The sequence below is a fragment of the Megascapheus bottae genome, chromosome 21 (assembly GCF_031878675.1).
Source record: "Megascapheus bottae isolate mThoBot1 chromosome 21, mThoBot2.hap1, whole genome shotgun sequence".
In the NCBI taxonomy this organism is placed as follows: Eukaryota; Metazoa; Chordata; class Mammalia; order Rodentia; family Geomyidae; genus Megascapheus; species Megascapheus bottae.
Window position 1 is genome coordinate 30,048,572 of NC_143529.1, and position 12,327 is coordinate 30,060,898.

The following is a 12,327-nucleotide window of genomic DNA, read 5'->3' on the forward strand; positions in this document are numbered from 1 at the left end:
TTAGAAAGTTAGAATAAACACTGTGAATAGAGGATTGCATTTCCTTGGAAAAGGTAACCTCTGATTTGAACAGATTTCCATAAAACACTGTTACTAGCGTAGAATTGCCCTGGAATAGCAATGGCCTCAAGTCTACAAACCCAGAAACTTCATCTTATCAAATGTCATGGTAACCAAGCACCAGTCAGTCAGTGCTTAAAGCCAGAATTCTGCTTTGCTTATTCCTAATGAGACACATATTCATGTATCTCAGAAATCAGAATTATTAAAAGATCTCAGCGAATCTGATATCAGAAAAGTAATAAATGATTCATAAAAAATTAGGCAGGTTAATAGTTTCAGGCTCTTTCAGCTTGCTATGTCCAGCCCATTGTACAGTATAGAGCTAACAGGTGACCAGAAATCCAGGGATCAGAAGTGGAGGCGACCAAAATGGACTCCAAGGTTCTACTAGTTTTGCATTTTTTGAGAGCAAGCAAGCTCCACTCTGTGTGTCTCTTCCTTTATATGTGTCGGTTATACGGACTCTCATTTTTAGCCCAGTCTCTTGGCCCAGAGTGCATGTAATCTCTTTTGGTATCTGTTTGCTGAATCATCCTGTGGTGATTTTATAATACTTAAGAAGTAATCTTGTTTCCTTGATATTCTGCAAGGATGCTTTCTGTATTCTCAGGATACAATGTGTACTCTAGTACCATGAAAATGACAGGTTTTGTACAAGATATCCACATCCACCAAAAATTAATTTTGAAAACCTTTGTCAGTTATTTGTTAGTGTAAAATAAGCCAACCCAAAAGGCTACAACTTAAAACAACAGCTTATTATTGCTCATTGCTCTATTAGGCTGTTTTCTGTATATGGGTGGTTCCTTTGTTCTATACAAAACTGATTGGAATTATATTCCACTGGCAGTTGAAATGTTAACAAATATTTAATGCCAATGTCTGGGGCATCTATTTTTTTTCTACAGGGGAATTTCTGAGGATTAGAGTTTTTCATAGCATATGGATTTAAGGGGTCTTATATATAAATTGATTTCAACATAAAAATCTTGAAATCTAGTATTTTACTTTTGGCACATTCTATTGATTAAGGGAAGTTACAAGGAATATTTTTCTGATTCAGAGTGAGGCAAAAGTCTATTAGTAATAGAAAGGATACAGACTAGGAAGGAAGAAATTGCGGCTTTATCTACACAATGTAGGTAAAAATTTTGATATTAAGTTGCTGTAAATTTCATTGCATAGTACATCAGCTAGAGATCTGAAATTTCATTATTTCTATATTGCCCTTATGTAATGAGGTTCTTTGGGTACACAGACTTGGGCAGAGAATCTTTATGGTAGTTTCTTACTAATCTACACTGAACAAAATGAACATACACAGTCATTTCATGAGCAGGAAATCTACAACATATAGTATCACTCAAATAAAAAAGTGATAACCAAGGGAAGGGAAGGAACATGGAATTTACTGGTCCATAGCAGCACAGAATTCCACTTTGTCACAGGTGGCCCATTCTCCCCAAAGTAAGGACAGAAGACTTGAGTTAAGAGTCAGTCCAGTTCTGATCTCTGGAGGTCTTGATTTTTTTCTGCTTTCCATACCATCCTTTCAGGTCCATAGGAATGACCCAAACTGGTTTCTGTAGATGAGCCATTTTCTCATCCTCCTCACATCCTTCATTTTTGTTTGTTGGTTTTTGTTTTCTCAATTTAAATATTGAACTTTCTCTGGCACATTCAAGTTTGATGCCATCTTCAATGAATCAAAATATATTCCATTTCATTAGATAGAAGACAGAACCAGGAATTCATTTGTGACTGTCTACTTTGTACTTAGGAATGTGGTTAGAGTATTGTAAAATACCTATAAGATTCTTAAAAGCCCAAGTTCATGACCTGAAATCTTTGAGTTCTCAACAATGATCATAGAGCTGTAACTTTAATTTTTTTTAACCCCAAGGCCACATTTTACTGGTGAGAATCTTGATTTGGCTTTTCCTCAAGGCTTTTTTTCGGTCATTTACTGCCCAAAGAAAGCATCTAGGGAAATACTGCCTTGGCTTTTTGCCTTCTTTTCTGTTTGAGAACTAAGCACTTTCTTTTCCAGTACCTCTTAATTGTAATTCTTTATGACATACAGCTAAAACAAGAAAATTTATACTTTCACATTCTTCTAGAACTCCCCTTAGTTAGATCTAAAAGTTTATTAGCTATCTTTTGAGATTTTGACATTACTATATACAACCATCTTCTCCCACTTTGCCAAAGCAACAGCATAGTTTTCACCATATCTCAATGTAGATACCAACGATAACATTTAACAAACAAAATTGTACTGTCATGTTCCTGGTATCTGGTATGATGTATAAGGGCATAACAAATTGTTACAGAATATAGAGATATCAAAGCCCTAGTTATATCGTTCCTCATTCTGTGAGATGAATTCAACAGCCCACAATGGAGATGGTCTTTCATTGATTCAAAATGTCATCTGGTATGAATCAAACCGCTGGGGTCATGGTGACTGGGGCAACCTCACTAGGCCAAAATTTTATTTCCCCTTATTGATTATGGTTCTAATTCATGTCACCAGCTCTTGCCTAGGCTCCATCACAATGTGGTGATCTCTGAGAGGTTCAGCTTCTTGTTCCATGATAGCTGGCTGCATTTCAAAAACAGAGAAAGCTGCTAGATTTTAGGAAAGAATAGGATGTTTAGTATTCACCAAACACTTAAGGGCAGTTTCATGCCTTACTTTGTTTTCTTCTATTCAGACCTGAATTTGAGTCTTCTTTCACTGTTACAGCAGCTTGAAACCTGCTCCTTCTTGTACATTCTGGCACTTTCTTTTTCTACTTTAAAAAAACTCAGGGTATTTGCATTCCTTCACAAACATCTTAATTTTAAGAAAATGTGGATTGTATTGCAGGCTTTGTGACTGTGAAAATAAAAATATCCTTCAAAGTCTTGAATTGTGAGTTGTGAAAAGAGAGTTATTGTGAGCACAATTCTGCTAAAAGTGGGAAATGTGTCTGTCACCTTCAAATCCAGCCTGTTTGGAATCACACAGTGTGGACATTATTTACCTATAACAAATATACACTTCCCAGTTTACAACATAACCTTCTATTTGGTATACAGACCTATGATACTTCTCAGTAGAATAGGTTCAGAATAAAACTTGGAATGATTCTTGACAATGTGTATAAAATAATAGATAACATATCATCACCCATTGCTTTCTTTGTTCAAAAGGTTATAGAATTGAAATGATAAGGTTTGCTTTAAAAGTTCATTTGAGAAAGAAATTGTTGATAATTTAAGCCCTGTGTGGTGGAGAATCTTTAACACTCCTTCCAGTTCAGGGACTTTGTGGTTACTGAGTGTTTTCATGATGGAAACTGCTGACCTGTGCTGTGCTTCCCTTTTACCTCTTAGGTTAAGAACATTGCTAGATATTTTTTAAAATAAGAAAAATGTATTTCTGAAGGATAGGTTGACAAAGGACCTGGTGAGTTTCCAAAATTAACCGTGAAAGACAGATCATCTAGGCATGACTGAAAACCATATGTAACCTTTGCACTCACAGATCTCATTTCAAAAATGTCACTTTCTGCTTATTTGATAATGCTGTCATTATTTTATTTTAAGGATCAAAATTTGTGTTTTGGGGCTGAACAGGAATTATTGCTTCTATCTTTGGGCTTATTAGAAATAGTTTGAAATTCATTTAACAGAGATAAAAAAAATCACCATTTTATTGTGGTTGAATATAGTTCAATGTGGACATTTTAATTGCAATTTTCATAGTCTTTTATTAGAAATGTCTCAGCATTTACAGTAAGCTCAAAACTATTTTAAGTGCCTTATAAAGAAATTACATTTTCAAATTAATTTTCTATATATTTTTATTTCTCAATAACTGAGATTAACATGGAATAAATTACGGAACAGTATTACCTAACAGTCTAGAATTTCCATTATATAGGTAAGCTTGTAAAGACCACGTATGATATTTTAACACTCACTAAATGTTACATGACAAATCAAGAAAAAATAGTTAACATCAGAAAGCTGGTTCTTGCTCTGATTTTCATTCACAGAGTTTCTAACTGTTCTGAATTCTACTTAGTTTCTAGAACGCAACATTCAGTGGTTAGTGTTTTCTCAGAATTTGAGTTAGTGAAGATTACCTGTGGCTGAGGATGACTGAAAACAAGTTTTGAAGAATTGGCTGAGTGAGGTTTTGTTCTTTTAAATCCTAATGTTCTCGAAACCCTTCCAGTACTAAGGCAACCTTGTTCATCAGCATGAAGTGTTTATTCCAACCCAGACTTTGGGGTATAATCTGATGTTTTATTTATAGTAAAATCAATAAAACTGATTACAAGTTGGGTGGTGCAGAGAAGAGAGAAGGACTGATGGTTGCTTTGGACACTCCAAAAGAAGAATTATCTAGATCATTTTGCTCCATTATGTCTTCAGGCTTTTTGCTTTGATGAATGTAAGACTCAACTGCCCTTTGGGCAAAATGACATCCAGTTGGTTTTTTTTTGTTTTTTGGTTTTTGGGTTTTTTTGGTAGTAGGTATTAAAAGAATCCTTGAGATGCATTTATTATTTTCTCTTCAGAAAGCTATTTGGAAAAGAAAGCTATTTGACAAGTACAATTATCATCACGGATACAATGATGGAACAGTGTGTTTGAAATCACTGATTACCTCGCAAAATGAAATATATAGCAAAATGAATTACATGCTGCTAGAGTACTAATTGTTTTTCCTCTTGTTGAAGGTGTGATTAATGAATCATGCAGCCACTTTCCTTTCCTTTAGGGGATTTTCGAAAAGCTTGTATGTCATTAAGTTACAGTATATGGGGGGGAAAAAGCAGAATAGATGTTTCCTAATTTGTGTTCCAGACTGCTCTGGAACTGAAAATCATAAAGAGAAGTCTGATCACTTCCTCAAGATTTGTACCAATAAGCTGTCCTGTCAAATTACACTGTATGCCACCATCTGCATTTTGTCACATTACATAATGGTGATAATTTGTTGTAATCATATATCAACACAATGAGATAATAGGATAATAACAAGACTCCTGAACTTCCTGGCACGCTAAATGATGAAGTTTACATTTGCCTACTTGTTCCATCTTACTGGATGGTGTCAGGTGTTTATGTTCTGTCCAAGGGAGACTTCCAGTAGGGACACTGGGAGGCACTGAAACTCTTTTCTATTATGAGTTTCCAGCAGGTATTCTCAAAGCTTTTGCATGATTCTTTGGTTTATTCTTTCTTAAAACTCTGAGGAGTTCTGATATGTCAGTGGAACATGTATCTATAAGTAAATTCCTTCCAAGGTATCTTGTAAACAGAAACAGACAAATACAACTATAATCAACAATCTCTGCAAATTGAGAGATTAACCTCTCTAGCATCATAAGAATTTTTTTTTGCATCAAAAACCCAGGAACTATCAGATCTATTATAGGAATATTTTAATAGAATCATGACAGAGATTTAGTAGGTCTAGCAGGCAAAGGAATTTGTATCCTAAATGAAAGCAAGATTTGATCATGTCTGACAGCCACATTAGTTAAAGACACGTGGGGACCGTTTGGACTAATGGATGCTTTCTTCCCCCCCACCCCCTGAATTTGTTACTTAATTTCTACAAGGTAATTTTTATGAAGTTCATGAAAGCATCCATTTAGAAATTTTTAGGCAGCCGAGCGCTGGTGGCTTATGCTGGTAATCTTTGCTGTTCAGGAGAGTAAGATTTGAGGAGGGCCATTCAAATTCAGCCCAGACAAAAAGGCCTCAACGTTTATGGGGCTTGCACTGAGGTCTTGGGGATGGCCCTTGAGTTCATTTTTGCTCAAGTCTACTGCTCTACCACTTTGAGCCACAGCACCACTTCTGGTTTTCTGGTGGTTCCAGATAAGAGTCTCAAGAACTTTCCTACCCAGGTTGGCTTCAAACGGTGATCCCCAGATCTCAATCTCCTGAGTAGCTAGGATTGCAGGCGGCGTGGAGCCACCAACACCCGGCTTTCCTAAACACTTATCTCCAACTAACTAGCCAAAAGTAGGAAAGTAAGAAGTGGAAACGTGGCTGGAGCTTGAATGCAAAGAAACCAAGCAAGGAAGGGCAAGCCCAGGAGAGAGGAGGCAGCGTCTAAAGGAAAGGATGGGCCACCCTAGTGACCAGAGGGTCATCTGCCCCCAGTCTCAGGTCGTTCTTCCCTTATTCAGGGTCACAAGCCAAAGGAGAGGTGAGGATTGGTCTTCAGGTCTTGACTTAGCAGGGTTCTGAGTTCTAGGCCTCAGGCACAGGAGACGCTGAAGCAAGGGACAAGGGTGACATGCATGGATTCGCAAGGGCGCAGTTCATGCCATGATCAGTCTGAAGACGCCCATGAAAGGCCACCTCTGTCTTGTCACCTCTGTCTTGTCATCAGACCACCAGATTTTCCTAGAGGAAGGGTGCTAGGCCCTGGTTGATTTGGGGGGGGGGGGCAGGGGAGGATGTAGAGTTGCTCACCTCTCCCTCCCAGGCAGGGCAGGGTGGAGAGGTTTGGGAATGCCTTCCCTCGCTCCCTCCCTCCCCCCACTCACCCATCCCCCCTCCTCTTCTTACAGTGTCCACCAAGCCCAGGCCCCACAGCGACGAATACTCGAAGAAGATCCCTCCTCCCAAGCCCAAGCGGAACCCCAACACCCAGCTGAGCACCTCTTTCGACGAGGCGTACATCCAGAGGCACGGCGGCCCCCCGCGGAGGACGTCCCTGACCCGGGAGTGCTCCCAGGCCGGCAGCCCCGGGGGCGCAGCGGGGGAGGAGGAGGACGATGACGCCGACAGGGAGGAGGAGGAGCCCGTGTACATCGAGATGGTGGGGAACATCCTCCGAGACTTCCGGCCAGCGGGGGACGACGACGACCAGAGCGAGGCCGTCTACGAGGAGATGAAGTACCCGCTGTTCGACGACCCCCGCGGGGGCGGCGACGCGGAGCCCCACGGCTGCTCCCCGCAGGGCGCCACGCCCACCGCGCCCGACGCGTCCCCCTCGACGGCCGCGTCCGCCCCGCGGGGCTCGCTGTGCGACATCCCCCCGCCCTTCCCCAACCTGCTCTCCCACCGGCCCCCGCTGCTGGTCTTCCCCCCCGCGCCCGCGCACTGCTCCCCCAACTCCGACGAGTCCCCGCTCACCCCGCTGGAGGTCACCAAGCTGCCGGTGCTGGAGCACGTGGCCTACCTGAAGCAGGCGGCGGGCACGTCCCCGTCCTCGCTGCCCCCGGCCTCGCTGCCCCCCCACGCCCGGGCGGAGCGGGACCCGACGGGCGCCGCCGCCGCCGCCGCGCTGTCCTCCTCCCCGCCGCCCCCCTCCGCCCTCTACCGAACCCCGTCTCCCCACGGCTACCCCAAGAGCCACTCCGCCTCCCCGTCGCCCGTGAGCATGGGCCGGGCGCTGACGCCCCTCAGCCTCAAGCGGCCGCCCCCCTACGACGCCGTGCACGCGGGCGGCCTGGCCCGGGGCTGCCCCGCCGCGCCCCACGCCGCGCCCCGGCCCGTGTCGTCGCAGGACGGGGCCCGCGTGGTCCCCGCCGCCGCCGCCTCCGCGGCCCCCGCCGGCTCCCGCTCCAGGACGCCCACCAGCCCGCTGGAGGAGCTCACCAGCCTCTTCACCTCGGGGCGCAGCCTCCTGAGGAAGTCGTCCAGCGGCCGGAGGGCCAAGGAGCCCGCCGACAGTAAGTGCGCTCCTCCCCGCTCCCCGACGGCCCGCAGGCTGGGGACCCGGGGGGCGGGGCGACTCCCCAAGGTGACCCCGCCCTGCCCTGCCCCTCCCCTCCAGTCTCCCTCCCCTCTCCCTCCCCTCCCCTCCCCACTCCTCCCCTCCCCTCCAGCCTCCCTCCCCTCCCCTCTCCTCCTCTTCTCTCCCCTCTCCTTCCCTCTTCTGCCCTCCTTTCTCCTCCCCTCCCCTCCTCTCTTCACCCCTGTTCTCCCACCCCTCCCCTCTTTCTCCCTTTCCCTCTTCTTCCCCTCCCCTCCTTTCTTCCTTCCTTTCTTTCCTTCTATTTTCTTTAAGGGAACAGGAAATGTAAAATAAGAATTCTTAACAAAGGTCCTGGAAAATGAAAGGGAACGAACAAACAGGGAAATAAATTTATTTGGGAGGATAAAATTAAATAGTTACCTGAAAAAAATGGTTAATTAGTACAACTTTATCTTATAGGAAAGGAAAAACCTCTGCAGGAAAGAAAGCCAATTGAATAGCTTAGGATCTTTACCAAGTATACAATTGGAATAATATGGAAATAATTTTCTCCACATAATTCATGCTGCAGTATTCTTTCCTGCACAAAGAACTAATATAGACTTACTATTTCACGTTGTAATTCATGTCTTATTTTATGGTACTCCTTTTTAGGTCTATTGGTTGATATGTAAGTTACAAGAAATCATCAACTTCGTGAACACTTTTTCACCAATGAGTTTCAAAGACCAAATTTCTCTGTATCAATAATGGACTGTTGTATGCCCTAAAAAAATTACTTCATAATTGTACATGTTGAAGTCAAAATAGATCCAGATCCATTTTCTCTGTATGCAGACCATTAAATAACATTCAGAAGGTCTTAACCAGGTGCTGGTGGTTTACAGCTGTAATCCTAGCTACTCAGGAGGCTGAGATCTGAGAATCGGACTTAAAGCCAGTGGGGGGGGGGCAGAGAAGTCTGTTAGACTCTTATCTCCAGTTAACCACCCAGAAAAAGAGAGAGAGAGACAGAGAGACAGGGGAGGGGAGAGGGAGGGAGAGAAAAGAAATGGTGCTGTGGCTCCCAATAGTAGACTCTATCCTTGATCAGATCTGCTCAGGGACAGAGCCTAGGCCCTGAGTTCAAGCTCTATGACCAAAAAATAAATAAACAAAAATAAAATAAAGCTGAATGTGGTGGCTCACACCTGTAATCCTAAATAGTCTGAAGGCTGAGATCAGAGGATTGCAGTTTAAAGCCAGCCTGGGCTGAAAAGTTTGTGACGTTCTTAATCTCCAACTCGGCACCAAAAACAACAACAACTGCAAAAACTGGAGGTGGAGCTGTGGCTCCAGTGATAGAGATCTACCATTGAGCAGAGAAGCTCAGAGACTGTGTCTCAGGCCCTTACTTCAAGTCCCAAAACTGGCACAAAAACCCAAATGTCTTAGGTAGCCAGATTCTAGGTGGCTCACACCTATAATCCTAAATGTTTAAGAGGCTGAATTCTCAGGATGGAGGTTTAAAGCCAGCTAGGACACTCACATCCATGAGATTCCTGTCTCCAACTTGCCAGCAAACGTTCAGATGTGCAAGAGTGGCTCAAATAGTAGAGTAATTCCATGAGCTTGAGGCTCTGAATTCAAACCCCAAATACTGGCACAGAGAAAAAAAAATTAAAGCCTTAGGTACTTCAACTAACAATCATTCATATCTCAGCTCATCTTTCCTTCTATTTCTGTCATATTACACAAAGAAAGCTCCTGAAATGAAAATAGAGCCAAGGTACAAAATCAGCTCAAATGCCCTCAATGGGTCAAGAAGTTGTGGAATTTTGCTCATTTATTAGAAATAATTATATTATACCATTGGTAAAGAAATAGAAACAAAAGCAAAAATATCATATTAAGTGAAGCAACTTAAGCCTAGAAAGACAAATCATGCCATGTTTCCCTTTTCATGTGGAAGCTGGATTTATCTTATCAATTCAAATACATTGGGTGGTATATACATGTATACAAACATAGTAACAGAAATATGGCAGCTTCAAAAGAGAACTCAAAAAATGTAATTCCTTAGGCAGTCAAAATCACAGTTCAATAAAATAATCACCAAAAACTGGGTACTTCAAAGGAGTGGGATGTGGTCAAGAGGAATGCGGTTGATGAATGATGAAAAGGGAAAATGTAATCAAGAATTCAATGTATATCCTACAAAATTAAGAAAAGTGAGGGAAAGGTTGCCTAGAGGATGGGTAGGTGAGAATGTTGACCAAAATGCATTTATAAACTGCTTTGTCACCTCCTTTGTACGCTACGTAAGAATATTATTTTAAAAATTAAAATTCCTCAGTATTTTTCATGATGATAACAGGGGCACTCTTAGATAAGCACTTTTAGATAATACTTTTCCATTCTTCCCTCCCTTTTCCTGGAGAGATTTGTAAAAACATTAGTCACTCAAATAATACCAAGTATTTCTTTGCCTAATAAAAAAGCCATGCTTTTTTTTTTTTTAGTACGTTAGGCATGCTTACATTTAACATATATGCACAAAGTGGATTTTGTATCTTTAAGAATTAGGAAAAACCTCTTTCTAGAACACTTGTTTGCAACTAGGACAATTTTTCCCCCAGGGATGTTTGATAATGTCCAGAAGCAAACATTACTGTTACCCTGTTACACACACACACACACACACACACACACACACACACACACACACACACTAATTACTTGGTCCATGTAAGTAAGGTTTTAACAAAAAGAAAAAATACACACTGCATATTTGCTTTGAAAATATATAGCTGTTTCATCTTAGAATTGGTGAAACTTCCAGATTTCCTCTCTACCTATTGACTTCTTTAGAAGATCTCTAACAGCTCCATCTGGCAGATCTACCAATTAGCTCTAAAAACTGTATGTAAAAGAAATGATTAATGGAGTTATTTCAGGAGAAATGCATCTGTTACCAGTAGTCTATGTGCTGTATGTCACAGACTCCTCTGTTGACTTCAAAATAAGCTCTGGGTGCTTCTACAACAGTATGTGGAAAAGAGATCCAGGCTCTTTGTAGATTTCAGGGAGCTAAAGATCAGATTCCTGTCCATGTGTTATTAAGCATTTACCAATCCTTCTAAGGACAAGCTTGCCCTGACTTGCATTAGCCCTGGCACTTAACTGTACATAAATGGGAGGGAAGAAAAATGGAAATGGTACAAATGAATAATTAAATCACTACTTTCTTTTTACTCTAGAGGAAAATAAAAATGTACTATCAGATGCTAAAAAGAAAAAAATCACAGAAGTTCTTTGAAATCCTTTTCTGTATTCTGTAATGCCACATGCAAAGTAAGTTGGTAAAATTCACATAAACACGATATTGTAAATCTCCCTTTCACTCTTACTTGATAGGACTGGTAGACACTTTTTCTTATCTTTGAAACAGAGTGAGATATGAAGTAGAATAGCAGCCAGGACTTCTGAAATTCATTATTTAACATTACAAGAATTATTTTAAACTTCAAAGAGTAAGATCAGTCTCTATTTTTCCTCTGTGATTTTTAATTCACTACTAAAGTCCATCATTTATTTATTTCAATATTTTGGTGGTAAGATGGTAATTGAACTCAGGTTCTTGAATTTGCTATTCCATTTGAGTCATACCTTCAGCTCTATTTTTTCGACTTATTTTGGAGATGGATCTTTCTGGTCCTTCCCTTACCTGAGTGGATGTCTTTGAACCATGATCCTCTGAACTCAGCCTCATGAGTGGCTAGGATCTCAGGCATGAGCTACCAGTGCCCAGCTGAGGTACCAGGTTTGAAAACTTGCTATCATTTAACCTAAACATTAATCTAATTTAGCCTAAACCTAAAACTCATATTTTAATAATCCATAAAAGGGACACATAATTATTTTAAGCTTTAGAGATTTAAAAGTATTGATTAGTACTGAGCAGTAGGCAAAAGATTTTTCAAATTTAGAATTTATTGTAAAATTGATGTACAGGGGGTTCCAATTATTTAAGTAAGGTAAGGAATACATTTCTTTTTGAACAGTGTTACCCCCCTCCTTCATTTTCTCGCACAATCCCTCCTCAACCAAGGGGTAAAGTTCATTTCCAACTTACTATCACTGTTGCATTCGTTCATCCTTTGCCCTGTAACTTCTGATTCCACTTTCCTTCCCCAAAATTACATAAACATATAAAAGAAAAAGGGTACAGAAATCAAAAACAATGACAGCAAAGTGAGCAAAGCAAAGAAAATAAAATTAAAAAAAAGAAATAACTGAAAACAGTGCAATAAAAAACCCTGTTGTTTCAATTTTCTTGGAGTTCAGCCCTATAAGCATCATTTTATATGGTCATATGCACATAGATATTGATCCACAGTGATCCTCCATTGTTCTCAACGTGCAATGTTGAGAGTGCTGTTTAATTCATCATGTCTGTGTGTAATTATTTCCGTTCCTTGTGATTGACTTGGTGTCAGTCTTTCTGATGGAAGCATAGAATTCCATTGTGTATATATGCCACATTTTCTTGATCTATTCATTCA

At 41.2% G+C, this 12,327-nt stretch overlaps 1 protein-coding gene across 2 annotated transcripts in view; it reads left to right on the top strand.

Moving 5' to 3' along the window:
- Positions 1-12,327, top strand: part of Nyap2 (neuronal tyrosine-phosphorylated phosphoinositide-3-kinase adaptor 2) — a 249,634-nt gene that overhangs the window by 140,358 nt on the left and 96,949 nt on the right. For both annotated transcript variants that reach the window (XM_090354917.1, XM_090354918.1), the window contains exon 4: positions 6,651-7,757. In XM_090354917.1, coding sequence (XP_090211043.1) covers positions 6,651-7,757 — 1,107 coding nt within the window. The remainder of the gene's footprint in view (positions 1-6,650; positions 7,758-12,327) is intronic.